Source organism: Callithrix jacchus, chromosome 14, assembly GCF_049354715.1.
Source record: "Callithrix jacchus isolate 240 chromosome 14, calJac240_pri, whole genome shotgun sequence".
NCBI lineage: Eukaryota > Metazoa > Chordata > Mammalia > Primates > Cebidae > Callithrix > Callithrix jacchus.
The window spans coordinates 27,715,714-27,741,660 of record NC_133515.1 but is presented as its reverse complement, the minus strand read 5'-3'; the positions used below and the strand labels follow the sequence as shown (position 1 = coordinate 27,741,660).

Genomic DNA, 25,947 nt, shown 5'->3' with positions numbered 1-25,947 from the left:
TTTCAGTGGCTTACATTAGCAAACATTTCTTTTTCCACTCATAGACCTGTGGGTCACCTGGAGTGGCTCTTTTAGCTTGTTAAGGGGGAGGTTCAGGTCTTCTCCACATGGCTGTTATCCCAGAACCAGTGGCTGTCCAGGGCAATGTCCTTCTTGGGGCATGTGCCAGACACAAAAGAAGGGAGGAATATTGAAAGCTTCCTCTCACTTCATTTCATGTCTGCTAATATTCCTTTGGTCAGAGCAACTCATAGGGTGATATGGTGTGGATCTGTGTCCCCACCCAAATCTCTTATTGAACTGTAATCTCCAATGTTGGAGGTAGGGCCTGGTGGGAGGTGACTGAACCATGGGCATGGTCCTTCATGAATGGTTTAGGACCATCTCATTCTTGTGATGGTGAGCAAGTTTTTGCAAGATCTGGTCATTTAAAAGTGTTCAGCACCTCCCCCCTCTTTCTCTGGTCCCTCCTCCCCCATGTAAGATGCGCCTGCTGAACTTCATCCTCCACCATGATTAAAAGTTTCCTGAGGCCTCCCCAGGAGCCGAGCAGATGCCAGCATCATGCTTTCTGTACAGCCTGCATATCTGTGAGCCAATTACATCCCCCCTTTTTTTTCTATAAATTACCCAGTCTCAGGTATTTCTTCATAGCAATGCAAGAACAGACTAATGCATAGGGGCAAGTCTAATACTGATAAGTGCAAGGAAAGGAAAGATAATTATAAATAAATAATAAAAGCAAACACATGGCTATATCCTGACCTACTGATCTGGTTTAGCATTTGAGATCCTGTGTAGAACATACTCTAAACAGAGATAAATTGTTATTCCAAGTGTTAACAGTCTCATGTTCAATTACTTTCTGTCAGAGTTTAGCATCTTCAGCAGGATCAAAATCAGAATTTCTCTTGGTTGGCATCTTCTCAGTATTAGAAGGACCCTACCAAGGCTGTTTCGATACTGGCAGCATCATCCTTATCATCCTGTTGGTGGGTCTTTTGAGCAGGCATCGGAGTCATCTGGGGGCTTGCTGAAACAGATTGCTGAACAGATTCCAACAGAAACTCTCCTAGAGTTTCTGATGGAATTTAGGTGTGGCCTGAGCACTGGCAATTTTTAAAGCTCTCTGGATGATTTCAACTTTGCAGCCCTTTTGAGAACCATTTCTAGAACCGTGGTTCTCAAACCTCAACAGGCATCAGAGTCATCTGGAGGACTTAGTAAAACACAAATCACTGGACTCCACTTTAGAGTTTGATTCAGTGAGTTGCAGTTGGTCGAGCCTGAGAATTTGCATTCTGACAAGTTCCCAGGTAATGCTTATGCTGCTGGTCTGAGGACTGAGCTTTGAGAACCACTGGCACCGGGACATTGTCTGCACTGGTAATAGTAAACACCCAGTTTTAGCATTGCAAATTGGGTCACTCTCAGAAGCAAACTGGAGAGCTTCGTGTCAGATTAATGGATTGCTGAGCCAGTGCTGGATGGCATCCTAAAGAGCATCAGTCGCTCTGCCCCAACTTTGAGCTGACAAACCTGATACTGCTTAGCATGACAATTCTCAAGAATATTTGTTGGAATTTCCCTTTTAAAACTGTACATACGGCCGGGCACAATGGCTCACAACTATAATCCCAGCACTTTGGGATGCTGAGATGGGAGGATCGCTTGAGCTTAGGAGTTTAAGACCAGCCTGGGCAACATAGTGAGAACTCATCTTTACTAAAAATTAAAATTAAAATAATTAGCTGGCCATGGTGGCACATACCTGCAGTCCCAGCTACCTGGGAGGCTGAAGTAGGAGGATCACTTGAGCCCAGGAGGTTGAGGCTGCAGTGAGCCATGATCATGCCACTGCACTCCAGCCTGGGTGACTGAGTGAGACCCTGTCTGAAAAAAACTTTTTTTTAATAAAATTGTACATAGGTTCTCCATCTTCTTACTGGTATACCTGCGTAGATGCAGAAAACTCCAAAACCCATAGCATATCTTGTTGGTGCTCTGTACTGCCCTCAATACTGATTGTAATTCTTAATACACAGTTTTAACTTTTTATTTGTGTATTATTTTAACTCCCAGAAAAGTTTCCAGAATAATACAAGAAACTCCCATATAACCTTTATCTAAATTCACACATTTTTTTTTCCTCTGGGCTTTATGCTTTTCTCTCGCTGTCTATCTATCTGTCTATTTTTTATTTTCTCTGAGAAGTTTGAGAATAATTTGGAAACATTGTGATCCTTTAACATGAAATATTTTAGCTATATTACCTAAGAAAAAAGGCATTGTCTTAAGTAATCACAGTACAGTCCTCAAAATGAAGAAAGGAACATTAACTTTTTTTTTCTTTTTTTTGATATGGAGTCTTGTTCTGTCACCCAGGCTGCAGTGCAGCGGCGCAATCTTGGCTCACTGTAGCCTCCGCCTCCCCAGTTCAGGTGATTCTCCTGCGTCAGCCTCCTGAGTTATCTGGGATTACAGCCTCCCACCATCACACCCGGCTAATTTTTGTATTTTTAGTAGAAACTCGGTTTCGCCATGTTGGCCAGGCTGGTCTCAGAACTCCTGACCTCAAGTGATCCACCTGCCTCGGCCTCCCAAAGTGCCAGGATTACAGGCTCAAGCCACTACACCCAGCCAGTGACATTAACTTTTCATATTATTATCTAAGTCACAGTAGAGATTCAAGTTTGGCCAGCGTCAAATGGCCATGGTAGCTGTGTGTTTTCTCTCGGTGCCGGGTTCCACCCAGCATCATGGATTGCACGTGGCCGTGATGTCTCTTTAGCTTCCTCTAATCCAGCAGAGGTCCTTAGCCTTTCTTAGCCTTTCTTGACCTTCACATTTTTTGAGAAGCACAGGCCAGCTGTTTTGTAGAATGTGTCTTAGTTTGGGTTTGTGTGATGTTCTGTCATAGTTAGATTCAGATGGTGCATTTCCAGCCAGCACGTCACCGCACTGAAGTTTTATCCTCGGTACATCACTTCAGGAGGCAGCCCTACATTCTACATTCTTCGTTTGCCCCAGTATTAGTAATGTTAGCTTCGACTGTTTGGATGAGGTGGTGTCTGCCAAACATTTCCACCTTAAGGTAACAGTTTTCGCCTTTGTAATTAATAGGTGTTTTGTGGCCAAGCGCCTGTAATCCCAGCACTTTGGGAGGCCGAGGCAGGTGGATCACGAGGTCAAGAGATCGAGACCATTCTGGCCAACATGGTGAAACCCCATCTCTACTAAAAATACAAAAATTAGCTGGGCATGGTGGCATGTGCTTGTAGTCCCAGCTACCCGGGAGGCTGAGGCAGGAGAATTGCTTGAACCCAGGAGGTGGAGGTTGCAGTGAGCTGAGATCGCACCACTGCACTCCAGCATGGCGCCTGATGACAGAGCAAGACTCTGTCTCAAAAAAAAAATTAAATTAAAAAATAAGTGTTTTGTAGGGAGAGGCTCCAAGGCTATGCAAATGGCCTATTTCTGATCATTTTTTCACCCACTAGTTTTAGCAGGCAGTGATGGTTTTCCACCTGCGTCATTCCTTCCATTCATTTCTGCTATTGAGCTTTAGCGTCTCTGAAATTCTTACTCCTGTCTCTCAGCTCATTAATCTTTGTATAGACTGGAGTTGACATTGTGGCAAGTCACATTTGTGCCATTTGTAACAGTGATGAGAAAGCTGCTGATACATACAGAGAAAAGAAATAATAAGAAACCATTCTACTAATAGTGTTGCTAAAGAAGAGACCAAACGACATGAAAAAAAGGCAATTAAGGAAGTTAAAGTGGGCTTTAAAAACAAAAACTTGAATTTATGGATCGAAAGAGCACCTTTGAATTCCATAAAACTAAATGAAAATCGACATTCACCCAGACACATCCTAAAAATAATTTGAATTGCAGGGGTTGAGAAATGTTTTCCTTCGCTCACGCCTATAATCCCAGCACTTTGGGAGGCCGAGGCAGGCAGATCACGAGGTCAGGAGGTCGAGACCATCCTGGCCAACATGGTGAAACCCTGTCTCTACTAAAAATACAAAAATTAGCTGGGCATGGTGGCGTGTGCCTGTAGCCCCAGCTACTCAGGAGGCTGATACAGGAGAATCACTTGAATCCAGGAAGCAGAGGCTGTAGTGAGCCGAGATTGCGCCACTATACACCAGCCTGGGCGACAGAACAAGACTCTGTCTCAAAAAAAAAAAAAAAAAAGTTTTCCTTCAAGCATCCATGCAGGAGAGAAAAAAAGGCTAATGCCAAAGGAACAAAAATACAGGTAACCTTAGGGCTGTCTTTGACCACCCTTCATGCCAGCCAGCAGTGGGGAAAGACAAGTTTGGGTAAGGAAAGGTTTATCCCAGGAATGGCAAACCGTGTCCCACTTCCAAAGACCTCAAGAACATGCCACTGCTCAGAAGGCCCTGAAGACATTCCAGTTGCCTGAGCATTTTCTCTCTCCTGTTGCCCTGCAGACTCTTGACTTACCTTCACATCTTTCGTAGCCTGCACGCTGCTTTCAGGAGCTCAGAAAGCATTTGTTGACATATGCATACAGACCCTCATTCTCCTCTCTGCTGCAGTCCGCTGGCTTCCTATGGGTCCTCACACGTGCTCAGCCGGGCATACTGCGCTGGTGTTTCTTGAGCCAAAATGTCCTTCCCCGCAGTCGGCGTGCCCAGCTCCCCATCTCTTTCAGTCATTTTCAAAGTCATGTTCTCAGGCCTGGCGCAATGCCTCACACCTGTAATCCCAGCATTTTGTGGGGCCCAGGCAGGCAGATTGCTTAGTCTAGGAGGTAAAAACCAGCCTGGGCAACATGGCAAACCCCATCTCTACAAAAAATGCAAAAATTAGCCCAGCTTGGTGGTGTGTGCCTGTAGTGCCAGCTACAGGCTAAGGTGGGAAGATCCTGTGAGCCTGGGAGGCAGAAGTTGCAGTGAACTGAGATCACAGCACTGCAGCCTAAGGGACAGAGTGAGGCTCTGTCTCCAGAAAAACAAAACAAAAAAACCATCGTTTTCTCATTGCCGCCTTCCCTGGTCATCCTGTGAAGCAGCCTGTTTCACCTACTCACCCCCTCTATATTTTTTTTACTTTCTCTTGATTTTTCTTGTTAATATTTTAACATTATATTAAAATATTTTAATAGACTTATTTATCTAATATTTTTATTTTTTAAATTTATTTATTTTTGAGACAGAGTCTTGCTCTGTTGCCCAGGCTGGAGTGCAGTGCTGTGATCTTGGCTCACTACAACCTCTGCCTCCCAGGTTCAAGCAATTTTCCTGCCTCTTGAGTAGCTGGGACTACAGGCCTGCCACCATGCCTGGCTAATTTTTGTATTTTTAGTAGAGATGAGGTTTCACCATGTTGGCCAGGCTGGTCTTGAGCTCCTGACCTCAAATGATCCGCCCACATCAGCCTCCCAAAGTGTTGGGATTACAGGCATGAGCCACCGCACCCAGCCTATTTTATTTTTAATATATGTTTTATTTATTGTCTGTCTTCCCAACTAGAATATAAGTAATGTGTTAGTTCATTTGCATTGTTATAAAGAGATGCCTGAAGCTGAGTAATTTATAAAGCAAGAGGTTTATTTGGGGTCATGGTTCTGCAGGCTGTACAGGAAGTGTGAGGCCAACATCTGCTTCTGGTGAGGCCTCAGGAAGCTTCTGGTCATGGCAGAAGGCGAAGGGGGAGCAGGTGCATCTCACAGCAAGAGAGGGAGCAAGGGGCAGGGGAGAGGCCACACGGTCTTAACCAGATCTCACAGGAGAGAGTGAGAACTCACTCATTACCATGAAGAGGGCACCAAGGTACCGATGAGGGATCCACCCGCATGACCCAAACACTTCCCACCAGGCCCCGTTTCCAACAATGGAGGTCACATTTCAGTATGAGAGTTGGAGGGGACAGACATTCAAACCATATCAAGTATCATGAGAATAGGCATTTTTACCTAAATAGATTCCCTATGGCTCCACAAGACCTAGATCAGTTCATGGCACCTTGTCAATCCGAAAGTACATGCTCTTTTTTATTGTTGCAATCCATATTTTCTGCAGGGCCAGGTAGTTCAGCAGTCCAGCCACATCATCAGACACCCAGGCCCTTTGCATCTCTGTCAGCCTCCTCCCCTTTGGCTGCCCAACTTGGTGCCTGCCCTACAGATTCCTCACAAACATTTAACCAATTAATGAAAGTGTGAAGGACTGGGCACGGTGGCTCAGCCTGTAATCCCAGCACTTTGGGAGGCCAAGGGGTGGATCACCTGAGGTCAGGATTTCAAGACCAGACTGACCAACAAACATGGTGAAACTCCATCTCTACTAAATATACACAAATTAGCCGGGTGTGGTGGCAGACACCTGTAATCCCAGCTACTCAGGAGGCTGAGGCAGGAGAAACACTTGAACCTGGGAGGCGGATGTTGCAGTGAACCGAGATTGCACCATTGCACTCTAGCCTGGGCGGCAGAGCAAGACTCCATCTCTTAAAAAAAAAAAAAAAAAAGAAAGAAAGTGTGAAGTCCCATTTCTCAGTAGAGGAAAATTCTGTATAGGAAATGTGTTCAGATCAAGGAGAGGAATCTCCTTGATGGGACAGAATGACAGAATCAACAAAGAGCTTACATTTTGCCCTTAGTATTAAAGAGTAAGGGGTATGTGTGTGTGTGTGAGTGTGTGTGTGTGTGTACAGAGAGAGATTTCTTTTCCATCTTTAATTAAGTTCCTGGTAGCCCTTGATTCTATTGTATGTAAATCCTTTAACCTTATTTTCTTCACAAGGCAGATCCTTCTGGAATATTTTGCTAATTTTTTTTATTATTTATTTTGAGACAGAATCTTCCTCTGTCACCCAGGCTGGAGTGCATTGGCATGACCTTGGCTCACGGCAACCTCCGCCTCCTGGGCTCAAGCAGTTCTCCTGCCTCAGCCTCCTGAGTAACTGGGATTACAGGCACCCGGTACCATGCATGGCTGGTTTTTGTAGTTTTGGTAGAGATGGGGTTTCACCATGTTGGCCAGGCTGGTCTCGAACTCCTGACCTCAAGTGATCCACCCGCCTCGGCCTCCCAGAATGCTGAGATTACAGGTGTGAGCCAGTACACCCGGCCTATTTTACTAATTTTTAAGCAAGAGCCAGATGTGGTGGCTCACACCTATAATCTCAGCACTTTGGGAGTTCGGCGGGGAGGATGCTTGAACCCAGGAATTCAAGATGAGCCTAGGCAGAACTGTGAGACCCCATCTCTACAAAGAATAAATATCAACTGGACTTGATGGTGCACACCTGTATCAGAGCTACTTAGGAGGCCGAGGTGGGTCCTTGTGCCTAGGAGGTCAAGGCTACAATGAGCTGATTGTGCCACTGCAGTCTAGCCTGAGCAAGACCCTGCATCAAGAAGGAAGGAAGTGAGGAAGGGAGGGAGGGAGGGAAGGAACATGGGGAGAATAGGAAGGGAGGGAGGGAAGGGAAGGAGAGGAGGGGAGGGGAGGGGAGGGGAGGGGAGGGGAGGGGAAATTTAAAAGCAGCTGGCCAGAAAGTAGGGAGGAGACTGTGGCGTTTGAGGACCATGATAGAAGACAGGAAACAGTGTTGTTCCCTTACAATACTTAGTTAAGTGACATGCCAGTGTGTGGAGATAGAAAGCAGACATCTAAGGAATGTATTTAAGAAACAGCTTTCTAGGACCTGGAATGAGATCTATGCAAAGAAAGTTGTTCTCTGTCCAGTAAGCTTGACCAGAGAATCCAGTTGGTTATCTTCAAAAAGGAGTGCACGCACAGGATGTTCCATTGAGTTACTGGGGACGAGGGGGAACAGACAGTCATTGGTATGTTTTCATCTGAAATCATTAGGAAGAAATTCCTCTGTATTGCGTGGAATGTGAGGCTTGCTGAAGAAAAATTGGCAGCTCCTCATTGTGGGAGAATTATTTATTGGTTTTCATTATTCTGCAGCATATTGCAGTTTACTTGAACCCAGCTAAGAAGACTTACAGGTTACTTAGTTTTAACAAAAATAATCCTCAAGGAAATGTACAAGTAGCTTGGACAGATTCCTGCAACAAACGTTAGATTGGAAATACTGGCCAAGGCTGGGCGTGGTGGCTCACGCCTGTAATCCCAGCCCTTGGGGAGGCTGAGGCAGGCAGATCACTTGAGGTCAGGAGTTTGAGACCAGCCTGGCCAACATGGTGAAACCCGTCTCTACCAAAAATACAGAAATTAGCTGGGTGTGGTATCGCATGCCTGTCATCCCAGCTACTCAGGAGGCTGAGGCAGGAGAATCGCTTGAGCCTGGGAGGTGGAGGTTGCAGTGAGCCAAGATTGTTCAACTGCCCTCCATCCTCGGTGACAGGGCGGGACTCCATCTCAAAAGAAGAAAATACTGGCCAAGTGTGACGGCTCACACCTTAATCCCAACACATTGGGAGGCTGATGCAGGCAGATCACTTGACCCCAGGAGTTCAGCACTAGCCTGGGCAAAATGGTGAAACCCCATCTCTATTAAAAAATACAAAAAACGTAGCCAGCTGTGGTGGTGTGTGCCTGTAGTCCCAGCTAGTCAGGAAGCTGAGGTGGGAGAATCACCTGAACCCAGGAGCCAGGAAGTCAAAGCTGCAGTGAGCCGTGTTCACACCCACTGCACTCCAGCTTGGATGACAGAGTGAGACTTTGTCTCAAAAAAAAGAATACTAATAACAGCCCAAGCGAGAAGAGAACATGGTAAAACTGATGCTTTTGATTGACTGATTGGGTTGTGCAATCACAGTAATTGAGAGACCCCTGGCCTCACTGATTATCTGTCCCAAATATAAGAATCAGAATGATTATTGCACCTGGAGCCAAATCCTTGGAGATCCTCAGTCAAGCCCTCGTTCTGCAGTTGGACAGCCTCAGCAGAGATCCCTGAATTAAGGGGAATAGGTCCACTTATGGCCTCTGGGACCTTTTCAAATCTCATTTCCCTCCTGCGGGGATGTGCAGTGCTGTGAGTAGGCTGATGTTTTAGGAACAGTTCTAGTTTCCTTTTCCCCCATACCCTGCTTTTAGGCATAGTCTCTTGAATATAGTTCTGGTACCCAAAAGAGAAAGTTGCCTCCATCAGCAAACCGATAACTGAATGTAGATAAAACAGATTTCAGGCTGGGTGCAGGGATTCACGCCTGTAATCCCAGTATTTTTGGAGGCCAAGGCAGGTGGATGACTTTAGATCAGGCATTCACGACCGCTCTGGCCAACATGTGAAACCTCATCTCTACTAAAAATACAAAAATTAGCCTGGCATAGTGGCAGGCACCGTAATCCCAGTTACTCAGAAGGCTGAGGCAGGAGAATCACTTGAACCTGAGAGGCAGAGGTTGCAGTAAGCCAAAATCACGCCACTGCACTCCAGCCTGGGCGACAGAGCTAGACTCCATGTCAAGGGGGAAAAAAAGAAAAATTAAACATTTCATAAATATGTGAAGTCAGGTACAGTTAGCAATTCAATGAAACTCCGAGCCTCTTACCTGGGCAGTCTGTCGTCCAGCCTGTGACTTCTTGATGAGTGACGGTAAAAGTTAGGCATCATCTTTGCCTGTACTAGAAGCGCTTATACTTCTGACCTCAGAAATTTGGGTTAAGAAGAAAAGAGAATAGTGAGTGAACAATAGGAGTCTGTTGGAAAGGCAGCTGGAGGAGTGGCAGGCAGAACTTTGTTGGGGGTGGCTCGTGGAGGGGCAGATGTTCAGTCTGTGGAGGCGCTTTGAACTTGAAAGTAAGTCCCCAAGAGTGAGAGAGAGGACCAAGGACCGGACGACATGGTGGCTCACTCCTATAATCCCAGCACTTTGGGAGGCCAAGGAGGGCAGATCACTTGAGGTTAGGAGTTCGAGACTAGCCTGGCCAACATGGTGAAACCCCCTCTCTACTGAATATAGAAAAATTAGACAGTTGTGGTGTGGTGGTGCACACCTGGAATACCAGCTACTCTGGAGGCTGAGGCAGGAGAATCACTTCAACCCGGGAGGCAGAGGTTGCAGTGAGCCGAGATTGTGCCACTACACTCCAGCCTGGGCGAAAGAGCAACACTCCATCTCCAATAAAAAGAGTGTAGGCCACGTGCAGTGGCTCATGCCTGTAATCCCAGCACTTTGGGAGGCCAAGGCAGGCAGATCATGAGGTCAAGAGATCAAGACCATCCTGGCCAACATGGTGAAACCTCGTTTCTACTAAAAATACAAAAAAATAGCTGCACATGATGGCCGGCACCTGTTGTCCCAGCTACTTGGGAGGCTTGGGCAGGAGAACCACTCAAACCTGGGAGGTGGAGGTTGCAGTGAGCCAAGATCGCAGCACTGCACTCCAGCCTGGGCAACAGAGCAAGATTCCATCTCAAAAAAAAAAAAAATTGGGAACCGCGACTTAGGTGCAGACATGGCCAAGTCCAAGAACCACACCACACACAACCAGTCCCGAAAATGGCACAGAAATGGTATCAAGAAACCCCCATCACAAAGATACGAATCTCTTAAGGGGGTGGACCCCAAGTTCCTGAGGAACATGCGCTTTGCCAAGAAGCACAACAAGAAGGGCCTAAAGAAGATGCAGGCCAACAATGCCAAGGCCATCAAGGCCCTCGTAAAGCCCAAGGAAGTTAAGCCCAAGATCCCAAAGGGTGTCAGCCGCAAGCTTGATCAACTTGCCTACATTGCCCACCCCAAGCTTGGGAAGCGTGCTCATGCACGCATTGCCAAGGGGCTCAGGCTCTGCTGGTCATAGGTCAAGGCCAAGGCCAAGGATCAAACCAAGGTCCAGGCTGCAGCTCCAGCTTCAGTTCCAGCTCAGGTTCTCAAAGGTGCCCAGGCCCTTACAAAGGCTTCAGAGTAGATATCTCTGTCTGCCAACGTGAGGGAGGACAGGACTGGTGAGACACACCCCCCTCCCGGGGCTGCCATCTGCATGGGGCTGGGGTCCTCCTGTGCTATTTGTACAAATAAACCTGAGGCAGGAAAAAAAAAAAAAGTAAGAGAGGACAACACACCACTTCCTAGGGTGCCCAGAGTTTACAGACCTTTGGTTTGTACCAACTCTAGAAATAGACTGAAATAGACAGGAAACACCTGAGCTAGAAAGAGCTGGCCTGCAGCCCTTTCCTGAAGATTTTAGGTCTGAGGTGGCTCCGAGGGCCTCTTTGGATGCATCTGGTTTCAGCTGTCTGGCCATACACACCTGTGCCCACACTTGTGTGTGTTTCCATATTGGGGTTATCTATGGACAGGTGTGAGGTGGTTCCCTACATTCCTAGTCCTTGGTCTGGGTTTATGCTGGGGGCAGCTGAGGAGAGAAAAGAGCGGGAACCTTTATTGGGACATAAGCCTCCCAGGAGAACCTTACTTCTGGGAGGCCACATCTACTTCCCGCCTTCACTCCTGGTTCATTTTCTGGACAATGATGCCACCTAGTGGGGAACAGTAAGAACTCACACAGCATTCAGACAACTATGCATAGCTCTTCAAATATAAATTTGCCTACTTTGAATTAGGTTGGTGGAAAAGTAATTGTGGTTCGCCATTAAAAGTATAGCCAAAACCGCAATTACTTTTGTACCAGCCTAATGCTTAATTCTGTTACCCATTGAGTTTTGTTACCTAGTTTCTGACCAGGCCAAACTACAGCATATGAGCAATCAGGATTTCCTGGTACTATCACCTCTTTCTAAGACCGCTATAAATGATATAAATAAATGTAAATTTAAAACTGATGCAGAGGCTGGACATAGTAGTTCACACCTGTAATCCCAGCACTTTGGGAGGCCAAGGTAGGTGGATCACTTGATGTAAGGAGTTGGAAACCAGTCTGGCCACCATAATGAAACCCCATCTCTATTTAAAATACAAAAAAAAATTAGCCGGGCATGATGGTGGGTACCTGCAATCCCAGCTCCTTGGGAGGCTGAGGTGGGAGAATTGCTTGAATACAGGAGGCCGAGGTTGTGAGGAACCAAGATCACACCACTCCACTCCAGCCTAGGCAACAGAACGAGACTCTATCTTAAAATAATAAAATGTAATAAAAATCTGATGCAGAGGCCTGGTGCAGTGGCTCACACCTGTAATCCCAGCACTTTAGGAGACCAAGGTGGGTGGATTGCTTGAGCCCGGGAGTTTGAGAATAGCCTGGACAACATGGCGAAACCGCATCTCTACAAAAAAATAGCAGGGTACTGTAGTGTACACCTGTAGTCCCAACTACTCGGGAGGCTGAGGTGGGAGGATTGCTTGAGCCTGGGAGACAGAGGCTGCAGTGAACCTATATTGCACCCCTGCACTCCAGCCTGGGCAATGAAGTGAGACCCTGTCTTAAAAAACAAATAAAAAAACTGATGCATAGAAAGTCTTAATTAAAGGAGGTGTGCCAAAATGACCATAGTGACAGGGTTAGGATGGTGCAGTTATGTTTTCTAAATGCTTTGTAATACAGTTATGATAGAGCTTGCATTTCCTTCTTAGAAAATTTGTGTTATTAGTAGCATTTTTTTTTAAGTAATGGATCATGGTGAAAGTGAAGTTGGAAAATATGGAGAGAGACGATAAAAACAGAATCACACAGTTTCACAACTGAAACGTAACTGTTTACATTTTTTGGTGTGCCTCTATTTAGCCTTTTTTTTAATTATAGAGTTTATGTATTTAATTGTGATTATCTGTTTTTACTCTGGTAATAATTCTATTGCATTTATAATATTAAAAGTCACTCTTTAGACAGAGCTTGACTTCCTGGAAATCTGATCTTAAAATAATTTTTAATACCTTTGTTTGTGTTGTATGTTCATGTGTATGGAGATATCATCAAAAACCAGTAATTGAACAGGTGAAAACAGTAACAAGACAGGAATTTTAAAATTCATTATGCAACATCCGGTGAGCCCACCAGCCACCAGCAGGGCCCAGCCATGTGCTCGCGCCATCTGGTGGTCAAGGTTATGAACGGCTTAATTCTCTGCACATTGAAAATGGAACAAGGATATCCAGGAAATGTAGGGACTGGAGTTTGCATTCTGAGTACCCAATAGGCACCCCATGAAAGGAAAGGCTCACGGAATCTACGAAATGAAAAATTCAAACAGGAAGATAGCCATTTGGAGTTGTAGCCCTTGGGTCACCTCCAAATCATCTTTTTTACAAATCTCTCTCTTTTTTTTCTAGAGATGGAGTCTTGCTCTGTTGCCCAGGCTGGAGTGCAGTGGCACAATCTCAGTTCACTGCAGCCTCTGCCTTCCAGGTTCCAGCAATTCTCCTGCCTCAGCCTCCTGGGTAGCTGGGATTATAGGCACACGCCACCACGCCCAGTTAATTTTTGTATTTTTAGTAGAGATGGGGTTTCACAATGTTGGCCAGGCTGGTCTCGAATGCCTGACCTCAGGTGATCCTTCTGCCTTGGCATCCCAAAGTGCTGGGATTATAGGCATGAGCCACCGTGCCGGGTCACAAATCTCTTTTAAAAATAAATCTCTTCTCCACTTGTAGCTCATTTATCTTATTATGAAATAACATATCATAGTATCTGTCCTTTCTCTATGACAGAAACATTTTGAGAAGGTTCTGGGAGAGGCAGGTTGTACAAGAGAAAACATTCTTGTTTATTAGAGCCATAAACAGCTGATATGAATCCCAGCTTTGCCACTCACTCACTGTGTCCCAGGCTAAGTCATGTGATCTTTCTGGGCTGCTTCCTCATCTCTGGAATGGGGGTAATCACAGCTTCTCTTCTGAGTTATAAGGACTAGACATTATGCCTAATGCTGTGTTTGTGGTGCGGGGTTCAATGACGTGTAGATGCTTTTATACTAAAAAGCCTTATGGATAAGGCAGATTAGGTAAAAACAGAAAGTTAATTCAGTTTACCAATTCTAGGATGCACAGGTTTTTCCATCTCTGAAGATGTGTCTGTGACCTGCCAGCGTTTTTCTTTCTCAGTCGCTTTATAAAATAATGGTGCTCCCTCCATTTCGTAGTGTTTTACACAAAATGTTGTAGTTATGTCAGCAGAGTAAAGTGCCACAGAGAGAAGTGTTTAAGTGCTTTGGGGTTGTGCCTGTAAAGCCTGAATGTGAGACTTCATGGTATGAGGCCTAATGGGGCAATTCTCCCTCTGCTCTGTTCACAGTCCCAGACTTGAACCTGAGAGGGACTCTTTCTATGAAGTTTATTTGGAAAATGTGTGTTAAACCTTTTCAGGGCCAGGCGCAGGGGCTCACACCTGTAATCCCAGCACTTTGGGAGGCCAAGGCAGGCAGATCACCTGGGGTCAGGAGTTCAAGACCAGCCTGGCTGACATGGTGAAACTCCGTCTCTACTAAAAATACAAAAAATTAGCCAGGCATGATGGCAGACACCTGTAATCCCAGCTACTCAGGAGGCTGAGAAAGGAGAATTGTTTGAACCTGGGAGGCAGAGGTTGCAGTGAGCCAAGATTGCGCCACTGCATTCCAACCAAAACCTTCTCAGATTCAGTGAGATAACACAGCGCAGATCATCCCTCAGTAGTGTTTCCCACACAGTGCACATGAGGGGAGCAATGGAGGGTTGACCTGGGGAAGAAGCTGGCAGGTGGGTGTGATCATTCTCAAGTCCTCCTGCTTCCTTTTCTGCTGTGTCCACTGCTGTCATCTCTCAGGGACTGTCTCGAGGACTGAATGGGATGTTGCCTGGAAAATACCTGGCATTGACTTGATTGTGTAAGTAACAGCTGGTGGTACGCTCCATCTCCTCAGCAACTGTTCTGGTCTTTTTTCTCTCTTTCAGTCTAATAAAGTTCCTGTTGTTCAGCACCCACATCACATGCATCCGCTGACTCCCCTCATTACCTACAGCAATGACCACTTCCCCCCCGGCTCCCCGCCCACTCACCTCTCCCCAGAGATTGATCCAAAGACAGGTAAGTCACCTGCCGCTCAGCCAGTGTTGCTGCAGGGAGGGCGGGCTTCTCTTTTGTGAGAACATAACAGCTCTTGAATCGGGCCGACCTGGATTCAAATCATGGCTCTGAGTCTCAGGAGTCTTTGGGCCTTGCCTGCTTACTTTAGCCTTGTCGATTTTTTTTTTATCTGTGCCTACCTTGTACCTTCTATACCATAGGGTCATTATTAGACCCAGAGGGAATTAAATGGGGTAAATAAAGCACAGGGCCTGGCTCCACAGGCAGCGTTTGGGGTGGCCCTTCCCAAGTCAAGCCCAGCTGTGGGCTGTGCTTCCCTACTCCAAGACACATTTGCCCTAAACTGAACATTTTAAAATAGATTCATCAGTCTAAGCAGACATATAAGTGCAACCATAAAGCAGTGAGAACAAACTGGCATCTATTCATTTATTTATTTATTATTTATTCATTCATGTATTTATTTATTTATGACACTCTTGTGTCGCCCACGCGAGAGTACAGTAGTGTGATCTCAGCTCACTGCAACCTCAGCCTCCCAGGCTCAAGCAGTCCTCCTCCCTCAGCCTCCCAGGCTCAAGCAGTCCTCCTCCCTCAGCCTCCCAGGCTCAAGCAGTCCTCCTCCCTCAGCCTCCCAGGCTCAAGCAGTCCTCCTCCCTCAGCCTCCCAGGCTCAAGCAGTCCTCCTCCCTCAGCCTCCCGAGTCACTTGGACCACAGGCGCATACCAGCATGCCTTTGCCCAGCTAATTTTTGTATTTTTAGTAGAGACTGGGTTTTGGCATGTTGCCCAGGCTGGTCTCAAACTCCTAGGCTCAAGCAACCAACTCACCTAAGTGCTGGGATTACAGGTGTGTGCCACTGCGCCCAACCTGAGTTGGCTTTTTTTTTTTTTTTCACTTGCCCACCAGACCAGTCCATTCCAGGGAGCCACTGTCTTCACAACATTCCCACAGAGTTACCTGGGGAAGGCAAAGCATTTTTGGAGCCCCTCTTTGGAGAAATAACAGTCACTACAAGTTACAGATAGTGAGGAAGACACATGTGGAGGAGGAATCCAAAGTTTATTTCTCCATGAATGAGGCGGGCTTTCCAGGGACTTAGTTCACCAATGACTCTTGTCATTGATCTTATGGGTCCTGTCCCTCTCTTCCAGGACACTGGCTCCCATGTCACAGCCAGCTGGAAGGTACTCTTGCCCACAGAGATGAAATCTGGTCAACTAGAGAGGGGGTAACTTAGTCCTGCCTCCCCTCAATATGTCCTTGTCTGACTGGTGAGAACTGCTAAGGAGGTGACAGAGGGCAAGGACAATGAGACAGACCCTTGCCAGACTCCAGAGCACCAGGGACATAGGGCGGGACCCTCCCATTTGATATTCTTTAAGGTGCTCGGGCAGGGCCAGGGGACAGTCTGACACATCTCTCTTTGGATGCAGGAATCCCCCGGCCTCCTCACCCATCCGAGCTGTCACCGTATTACCCGCTGTCTCCTGGAGCTGTCGGACAAATCCCCCACCCCCTCGGCTGGCTTGTCCCACAGTAAGGAGCCCATGGCCTCTCATCCCCCCGCCTCCTCATGCTGAGCTCTGCTTCTGTGCCCTATGTGCTGTACAGTGGAGCTCTCAGAGGCAGGCCCAGGACTCGCCTCCCTGCTCCCGCCTGGGCAGCTTGTACCCAGCTCTACCTTCCCACTTCCTTCCCGTATTTCCCATCCCCTCTTCCCAAGCCCCTCTCCTCCCCTGCCCTGAGCTTTCCCAATGTGCTGACCGGATTTCCTCGCCCTCACAGGCAAGGCCAGCCCATGTACTCTCTTCCTCCCGGTGGCTTCCGGCACCCTTACCCCGCCCTCGCCATGAATGCGTCGATGTCCAGGTGAGTGCTGGGGCTGCGGCTGTGCACATTTGTCTCAGCAACCACGCCGTTTCTCACCACGAAACAGCTCTTGCCAGTTAATGAGCAGGCACAGGGCTTACCCTCCCCCGACCTCTCTTTGATCAAGCACCTTCTCATGTCCCGTGCTCCCCACCCCCAGGTCAGAACGGAGACCACAGGATCACTGGTCCCCATCTCTCTAAGAGAAGGATTTCAAAGGCCTAGCACTCCGCCTCCTGCCATGGGCTCTGGCACAGAAGCATTTTGAGGACAGGTGCTCACCGACTAAGAGTAGAACCACATCCTGATAAACCCACAGTACATTGAAAACACAACTTTCACCTTAAGATATTTGCAATATATGATGGGTTTATTCGGATATAACCCCATCTAAGTCAAGGAGAACACTGAATTCATACCATTTTTGCACCATTGTAAAATCAAAAAATCCTAAGTCAAGGACTGTCTATCACACTAAAGCCAGAGACTGGGAGAAGATGAATTTTTCCTGAAACAATGTCAGTAGAGGAGTCAGTAAAGGGGATTTGTATCTCAGGGACCAGCTCTGCCTGACAGTGGAATCTCTGCGGACAGAGGAAATGCAGCCCGCAGCCCACGCCCTTCTTTTCTCCGGTGCACCCTGCTTCTGACCCTCTGCCCCTTTTGTGTTTCATCCCACCTACTTCCAGCACCAGAGAGGCGCCTGGGTGTTTGTGGGGAGAGGGAGGAGTCATTAGGCATCCCCCAAACCTGGTTCTCTAGAAGACAACAAATAGTCTTCTAGTGCCCAGACTTTGCCCCACTACCATGCCTGTGCCCCCCAGGCAGAACACCACCATGTCCTCTGCTGGGCGGCAGGCATGCAGCCTGAACCCCGCTGTTGTCATTCATTTCTTTCCGGTGCACAGCCTGGTCTCCAGCCGGTTCTCACCTCACATGGTGGCTCCTGCCCACCCTGGCCTGCCCACCTCAGGGATCCCCCACCCCGCCATCGTCTCCCCCATCGTCAAGCAGGAACCGGCACCCCCTAGCCTGAGCCCTGCGGTGAGCGCGTAAGTAGGCGGCAGCCTGGATTGCGGGTGGGAGGGTGTGGGCTGTGGAGAGAGGTGGCCACACTCTGAGCAGCAAATGCCATTTACTCTTCTCCCTCAGTGTCACTCAGCAGGCAGCACAGCCTCCCCAGCCAGGCCCTCCCTCTCCCTTGGGACTTACCCCCTCTGACCTTCTGGGTCCCTGTCCTTGCAGGGACATGGTGCATTTTCTTTACCATTAAAGAAAGTTTTACTCTCAGGCATCAAAGGCTGGAAGAGAACCTGAGAACGCTTTTAGCTTCCCCTCCTCCCCACCATAAGACATATGAAAAGATGAGGCCCAGAAAAGAGACTGTTTTTTTAAGGACTTGTGGTGGGCTGGTGGCCGAGCTGAGCGGAGCACCAGGGCCCTTACCTTGCCCGTGTGCCATAAAGATGGCACTAAGCCAAAGTCAGTGCTCCCTGGAAAACCCAGGAGACCCCCTTGGTTCTTCCTGGAGCATCCCACACTGTCCTGTCGCCGTGACCAGCTCCAGGGAGAAATCTCATCGCCCCCACCACTCTCTGCTCCTCTGTCTGGAAATTAGAAAGTAGATTTTCAAAGAGTCTGGCTTGGAGATTGTTCAGAGGTGAGAAGCTACCAGAGGAAGGTGCTCAGGTGCTGAACACAACCTTGGGGCCACTTGAATAAGCGCCCAGGCAGCCCCGCCCCTCCCCAGAGACAGTCAGCTGCATCTCAGTGACAGGCACGGACTGATGAGTTGCGTGACACCTGACACATGCTAACCTACAACCACGTGCCTTCCCAGGAAATCACCAGTCACCGTGAAAAAGGAGGAGGAAAAGAAGCCCCACGTGAAGAAGCCTCTGAATGCCTTCATGTTGTATATGAAGGAGATGAGGGCCAAGGTGGTGGCTGAGTGCACCCTGAAGGAAAGTGCAGCCATTAACCAGATCCTGGGAAGAAAGGTAAGACCCGCCCTCATCCTCCAGGCCATGGGGCAGCACCCCTGCATTGATGGCCCCTTTTCGTCTCTGACCCTCTCTCCCCCAGTGGCACAACCTGTCTCGAGAAGAACAGGCCAAGTACTATGAGCTGGCTCGGAAGGAGCGGCAGCTTCACTCGCAGCTCTACCCGACCTGGTCAGCCCGGGACAACTACGTAAGTGCACGCTCTGGGCAGGGGACACTCAGAACCCAGGAGCAGCCTCTGCAAGAGAGGAAGTAAGAAGGAAAGTGACTACATTTATAGAGGACTCTTTTTTTTTTTTTTTGAGATGGAGTTGCCCATTGTGGACTGCAATGGCGCGATCTCGGCTCACCGCAACCCCGCCTCCCAGGTTCAAGCGATTCTCCTGCCTCAGCCTCCCAAGTAGCTAAGATTACAGGGTTGCACCACCATGTCCAGCTAATTTTTTGTATTTTTGGTAGTAAAGGGGATGTCTCCATGTTAGTCAGGCTCGTCTCCCGACCTCAGGTGATCCGCCCACCTCGGCCTCCCAAAGTGCTGGGATTACAGGCGTGAGCCACTGCACCCGGCCTATGGAGGACTCTTAAGACCAGGGAGAAGCCCATACTTCTCTGGAAATAAGGAATGCATTTTAATTCTCAGGAGGTCAACAAGAGGTCCTGAGGACGGACTTAAGTTTGTGCATTTCCGTTTGAACTGGACTCTGCCCTCGATTTCATAACACAGGGCGCAGGGCTAGCTGTGGCAGGAAGAGTATCTCTAGCCACTCCTCACCCAGGGCTCAGAGACCAATGCGTGAGCCTCAGGGGGCGTGTCCTTAAACTCACGGAAACCAGGCCAATTTTGGCATGCATGCTTTTTTTTCTGCTAAGAGGATCCACAGCTGCATCAGACTTTCAGAGGGACCTGGGGCCCCTCAGAGAAGATCAGGAAGCACTGTTGTTCCAGGGAGGGAAATGGACAAACAGAGTCTGAAGAGCCGTGGAGGGAAGAGGCCTTCAAAGAAGGCCTGGGTACCAACCTGGAGGGGAAATGCATTTGTTTGGGGAGGAAGGGCTCCCTCTGCCTCCTTGTGGCTCCCTCGGGGGTCTGAGTCGTCTGTCTCTCCACACCTTCCCTGAGGGATCAAGAGCAGTAAGGGCAACGTCTGTCCTCTCCCTGACCTGGGAGCCCCTGAGAAGCCAGCATTCTTCTCTCCCAGCTTACCTCTTCCTTTGGCCATATTTTCCAGGGTAAGAAAAAGAAGAGGAAGAGAGAAAAGCAGCTGTCCCAGACACAGTCACAGCAGCAAGTCCAGGAGGCAGAGGGTGCGTCTGGGGGCACTGCCCTCTTGACCTGCTTTTCCGCCCATCACAGCCACGCCCACCTGTGCTGTCTCCGTGTCCCTGACTGGCCAGGGCTTCTGCCTCAGTATTCGAGGGCGGGTCTTGTTATTACCCCTGTCTAGAGATGGCCACTTAAGAAGCTCGGAGACATTAAGGCATTTTCCCAGTCACTCTGCTTTAGTGCTGGTGGTAGGATTTGATTCCAGGATTTTGTCACTTCAAAGCCTAGGCACTTTGTAATTCCGTTGAAAAGCGAATCATCCTACCTGAGGGTTAATGGAATGTGGTTGAAATTGTTGTTGAAATACCCTTAGGAAGGCGCTACGTGAGCCACTGACGTCCCACCTGCCAGTGGACCCAGGAGAATCAGGGGTTTGATGTTTCTTTGATTGAACACCAGAAAAAATAGTTTGCTTGGGTTTAGGAGGCACTCTGTGTCAAAAATATGTACCAAATCTCTTTATACCAGAATCATGCCTAGCACAGAAAGATGCCCACACTGTGACGAGTATTAATGTTTATGTCACGCCCCCATCTCATGCTCACTCCAGGACAAGTGTATAGCTGCTTGTACAACATAAAGTGCTTTCAATCTTCTCCTCCCTCCCTTTCTCCTTCCCTCCCTTCCTTCCTCCTTTCCTTCCTCCCTTTCTTTGTCCCTCCCTTGCTCCTTCCCTCCCTTCCTCCTTCCCTTTCTCCTTCCCTCCCTCCCTCCTTCCTTCCCTCCCTTCATTCCTCCTTCCCTTCCTCCCTTTCTTCTTCCCTCCCTCTCTCCTCCTCTCCTTCCCTCCCTTCCTCCTTCCCTTTCCCTCCCTCCCTCCCTCCTTCCCTCCTTCCCTTCCTCCCTCCCTCCTTCCCTCCTTCCCTTCCTCCCTCCCTCCTTCCCTCACTCTTTCCCTCCCTCCCTCCCTTCCTCCTTCCTTCCGTCCATTATACATAAGAGTGCACATGAGTGGAACCTGTGCATGCCGCACAACCCACTCTCAGGCATGCGCTCTCTCTGACTGCATTCATATCATAAGCCAAAGATTTCAAAGCAAACTGGAGATTCATCCCAAAAGTTATAAGCTTTAGGAAAGGAGGGTGGTCATGTGAGACACTGGGCTGTCTTCCCTCCGATCAGATGCTGGATGGGTCTTTATCAGTTTAGGCGTTGCCCCTTCTCTGTGCGCTGGGTATTTGTGAATGCAGTTTCCTAGTCTTGAAAGCCTTAGAAGTAATGTCAGGCCCTCGCCAAAGGCATCCCTGTGTCTCCAAAGCACATGTATCGCCAGGGCTGTTCCTCAGCCTCTCCCAGAGCTATAGCTGCTCACTCTTGTGTTTCCCCCCTAGGTGCTCTGGCCTCCAAGAGCAAGAAGCCATGTGTTCAGTACCTGCCCCCAGAGAAGCCCTGTGACAGCCCTGCCTCCTCCCACGGCAGCATGCTGGACTCTCCGGCCACCCCTTCCGCAGCTTTGGCCTCACCAGCCGCCCCTGCTGCCACCCATTCGGAGCAAGCCCAGCCCCTCTCCCTCACCACCAAGCCAGAAACCCGGGCCCATCTGGCTCTCCATTCCGCTGCCTTCCTGTCTGCTAAGGCTGCAGCCTCCTCCTCTGGGCAGATGGGCAGCCAGCCTCCCCTCCTGTCCCGGCCCCTCCCCCTTGGGTCCATGCCCACAGCTCTGCTGGCCTCTCCCCCATCCTTCCCCACCACGCTCCATGCCCACCAGGCCCTCCCAGTGCTACAGGCCCAGCCTCTTTCCCTGGTCACCAAGTCTGCCCACTAAGCTGCCCCCTAGCCCCTGCAGGCTGTCACGTGACTCATCGAGTAGTAATAATTCAGAAGAAAAAGAAAAAGGAGACTTTATTGGTCAATATTTGACCACTCTGGACTGTTCTGTAAAGTGGCTGGTAACAACAGAACTTTACAGTTTGTAGATGTAACCAGTAGCTGATCTTAAGGCTTTTTTTAAAAAACAAAACAAAACAACAAAAAAAATCTTTATAAGAAAGAGAACTGAAAAGTAGCATGCTGTTCATACCGTAGGTGCTGTGGCAGATGGACCTGGGCAGAGGACGCCTCTCTCTACCTCTCTCCAATTTTCTGCCTCCTCTCTCTTCTCGCCTCTGCCACCTGCCCCAGCTTCCCAGCTTCCCCAACTCCATCTGCATCTCTGCCATTGCGATATTTCCTGTGACCCAACCCAAATTTTCATCATCTGCCCAATACCATGGGTTCTTCTTCGTCCTCTGTCCTCTGCCCAGTGTGAGGCTGTCACCATGTGAGAAGACATCTTGGCCTGATTTGCTGCCACCAGCGTCCCCTCCCTCAGTGGGCCCAAACCCGCTAGCCCCAGCTTTCAGTGGAGAAAGTGGTCCTCTGAAATGGTTTCCCCCCACCCCCACATTTAAAGGGACTCAAGGTGCCTGCCACTTCCTCAGCGAAGAAGTCTGTGTTCTCCCCCTCCTTGCCAGTGGCGATCATCCCCTCACGGTCCCACAGTGGCAGGCAGGACTGGTCCCATGGTCTGGCTCCTGTCACCTGGGTCCATGCCAGCACAATCTGCCAAAGTTCTAGAGACCCTGTTCCCTTCCCTGTCACCTCACATGCTTCTTCTGTGTGTATTTCTTTTTGTTTTTATGGTTTTTGGAGCAATTTAAACTCCCAGTTGTTTATTTTCACAAAAGAAAATAAAATTGCAGTTGCAAGACCTTTTCTGATTATTCCTTTAGTCCTTTTGTTGAATCAAACCACTGTTTCACTCCCAAACCCTGAGTTAGACTTTTGCAGATAACACAAAGGAGGACTGCTTCTTGCCAAGGGGGATATAAGGCATGCCTGACACCCTTAGAAAACCTGAGTCCAGCTTCCCGTCTCAAATGTACATAGGCCAGTCAGTGTCCATGATGGAGTTGTGAAGCGGGAAATCATTTTTACAGTTGATTTAAATGAATTTGCCACCTGGAAGACATTCAGCTTATGCTTCTATCACCCACTTGACTTGCAATTGCCAAGATATGAGGAAGCATCTTTTGGATACTTTCCATAGTATCTAGCACCACGATTTTTTTGTAACAGCTTTGTGGAGATATACTTCAGCCATTTAAAGTTATACTTGGCCAGGCACGGTGGTTCATGCCTGTAATCCCAGCACTTTGGGAGGCCGAGGCAGGTGGATCACGAGGTCAAGAGATCAAGACCATCCTGGTCAACATGGTGAAACCCCACCTCTACTAAAAATAGAAAAAAATTAGCTGGGCACGGTGGCACATGCCTGTAATCCCAGCTACTCGAGGCTGAGGCAGGAGAATTGCCTGAACCCAGGAGGCAGAGGTTGCAGTGAGCCGAGATCGCGCCATTGCACTCCAGCCTGGGTAACGAGTGAAACTCCATCTCAAAAATAAATAAATAAAGTTATACTTCACCCATTTAAAGTATACAGTTCACCTGGGCACAGCAGCTCTTGCCTGTAATCCCAATGCTTTGAGAGGCTGAGGCAGGAAGACGGCTTGAAGCCAGGAGTTCAGGACCAGCCTGGGCAACATAGCAAGACCCCATCTCCAGAAAAATCTAAAAAAAAAAAAAATTAGGCATGGTGGCACATGAGCCTGTAGTCCTAGCTACTCAGGAGGCTGAGGCAGGAGGATCGCTTGAGCCCAGGAGTTCAAGGGTGGAGTGAGCTATGATTGTGCCACTGCACTTCATCCTGGTCAACAGCGTAAGACTCTGCCCCAAATTAAAAAAGTATACAGTTCAGGGTGGGCACGGTGGCTCACGCCTGTAATCCTAACACTTTGGGAGGCCAAGGCGGGTAGATCACCTTAGGTTAGGAGTTTGAGACCAGCCTGGCCAACATGGTGAAATGCTGTCTCTACTAAAAATATCAAAATTAGCCATGTGTGGTAGTATGTGCCTGTAGTCCCAGCTACTCGGGAGGCTGAGGCAGGAGAATTGCTTGAACCCAGGAGGCAGAGGTTGCAGTGAGCCGAGATCACGCCACTGCATTCCAGCCTGGGCAACAGAGCAAAACTTCATCTCAAAAAAAAAAATTGGACAATTCATTGACTGTATGTTCAGAGTTGTGCACCTATCACCACAGTCAATTTTAGAACGTTTTCGTCAGCCCCAAAGGAAATCCCATATCCTTTGAAAATCATTCCACACTTTGCCCATCTCCCCTAGCCCTAGGCAACCACTAATCTGCTGTCTCTGAACTTGTCTATTCTAGACATTCAAGACATTTCATATACAGTCAAGCATCACTTAGAGACAATGTTCTCAGAAACGCATCGTTGGGTAATTTCATTGTGTGAACTTCATAGAGTGTAGCTACACAGACCTAGATGGTATACCCACCTAGGCTGTATGATATAGCCTATTGCTCCTAGGCTACAAGCCTGCACAGCATGCTACTGTACTACATACTGCAGGCGATTGTGACACAGTGGTGTTTTCATATCTAAACACAGAAAAGGTGGCTGGGCGCAGTGGCTCACGCCTGTAATCCCAGCACTTTGGGAGGCCAAGGAAGGCAGATCACCTCAGGTGGGGAGTTCGAGACCAGCCTGGTCAACATGGTCAAACCCTGTCTCTTTCAAAAATACAAAAATTAGCCAGGCATGGTGGCGTGCGCCTGTAATCCCAGCTACTCAGGAGGCTGAGGCATGAGAATCGCTTGAACACAGGAGGCAGACGTTGCAGCGAGCAGAGAGCACGCCACTGCACTCCAGGCTGGGCGCCAGAGTAAGACTCTGTCTCAAAAAAAAAATAGAAAAGGTGTAGTAAAATCTGGTGTAAAAGGTAAAAGATGGCACAGCAGTGTAGGGCCTTTCCCAGGCATGCAGCGTGCAGGACTGGGAGCGGGTCTGAGTGCATCAGTGAGTGGGGAGAGACCGTGACACTGTACACGTAGGCAACACTAATTTTATAAAGAAATATTTTTCTGGCCAGGCACAACGGCTCACGCCTGTAATCCCAGCACTTGGGAGGCCAAGGCGGAAGATCACAAGTTTAGGAGTTCAAGACCAGCCTGGCCAATATAGTGAAACCCGTCTCTACAAAATGAAAAAAAAAAAAAAAGAAAAGAAATCTTTTTCTTTCCAGCCGGGCGCAGTGGCTTACGTCTGTAACCTCACCACTTTGGGAGGCCAAGGCAGGCAGATCACAGGGTCAGGAGATCAAGACCATCCTGGCCAACATGGTGAAATCCTGTCTCTATTTAAAAAAAATACATATATATTTTACTTTCCTCAAGAATAAATTAACCTGGGTTTAATTTAACTTTTCTCTTTATAAACTTAAACACTTTTGACTCTTGTAATAACACCTAGCTTAAAACACAAATACATTGTACAGCTGCACAAAATTTTTTTTTTTTTTTTTGAGACAGAGTTTCGCTCTTGTTACCCAGGCTGGAGTTCAATGGCGCGATCTCAGCTCACCGCAACCTCCGCCCCCTGGGTTCAGGCAATTCTCCTGCCTCAGCCTCCCAAGTAGCTGGGATTACAGGCATGCGCCACCATGCCCGCTAATTTTTTTTTTTTTTTTTTTTTTGTATTTTTAGTAGAGACGGGGTTTCACCATGTTGACCAGGATGGTCTTGATCTCTTGACCTCGTGACCTCATGATCCACCCGCCTCGGCCTCCCAAAGTGCTGGGATTACAGGCGTGAGCCACCGCGCCCGGCAAAAATATTTTCTTTATATCCTTATTCTGGGAGCAGGGAGTGGCCATCTCTGGCCTCCATCCACACAGGCATCAACCACTCCCCTTAGCAGCTGTGAAGCAGCAGCTGGGGCTGGTGCAGCCCGGCTTGAGCATGATCTCTGTCTTTATCTGCCTGTGAGGG

At 48.3% G+C, this 25,947-nt stretch overlaps 1 protein-coding gene across 2 annotated transcripts in view; it reads left to right on the top strand.

Annotated features, from left to right (window-relative positions):
- Nucleotides 1-22,822, top strand: part of TCF7L1 (transcription factor 7 like 1) — a 179,371-nt gene extending 156,549 nt beyond the window's left edge. For both annotated transcript variants that reach the window (XM_035272116.3, XM_035272115.3), the window contains 8 exons: nucleotides 14,789-14,921; nucleotides 16,358-16,460; nucleotides 16,710-16,793; nucleotides 17,702-17,845; nucleotides 18,634-18,793; nucleotides 18,879-18,986; nucleotides 20,026-20,101; nucleotides 21,452-22,822. In XM_035272116.3, coding sequence (XP_035128007.3) covers nucleotides 14,789-14,921; nucleotides 16,358-16,460; nucleotides 16,710-16,793; nucleotides 17,702-17,845; nucleotides 18,634-18,793; nucleotides 18,879-18,986; nucleotides 20,026-20,101; nucleotides 21,452-21,885 — 1,242 coding nt within the window. In that variant the 3' untranslated portion in view covers nucleotides 21,886-22,822. The remainder of the gene's footprint in view (nucleotides 1-14,788; nucleotides 14,922-16,357; nucleotides 16,461-16,709; nucleotides 16,794-17,701; nucleotides 17,846-18,633; nucleotides 18,794-18,878; nucleotides 18,987-20,025; nucleotides 20,102-21,451) is intronic.
- Nucleotides 22,823-25,947: the final 3,125 nt, after the last annotated feature.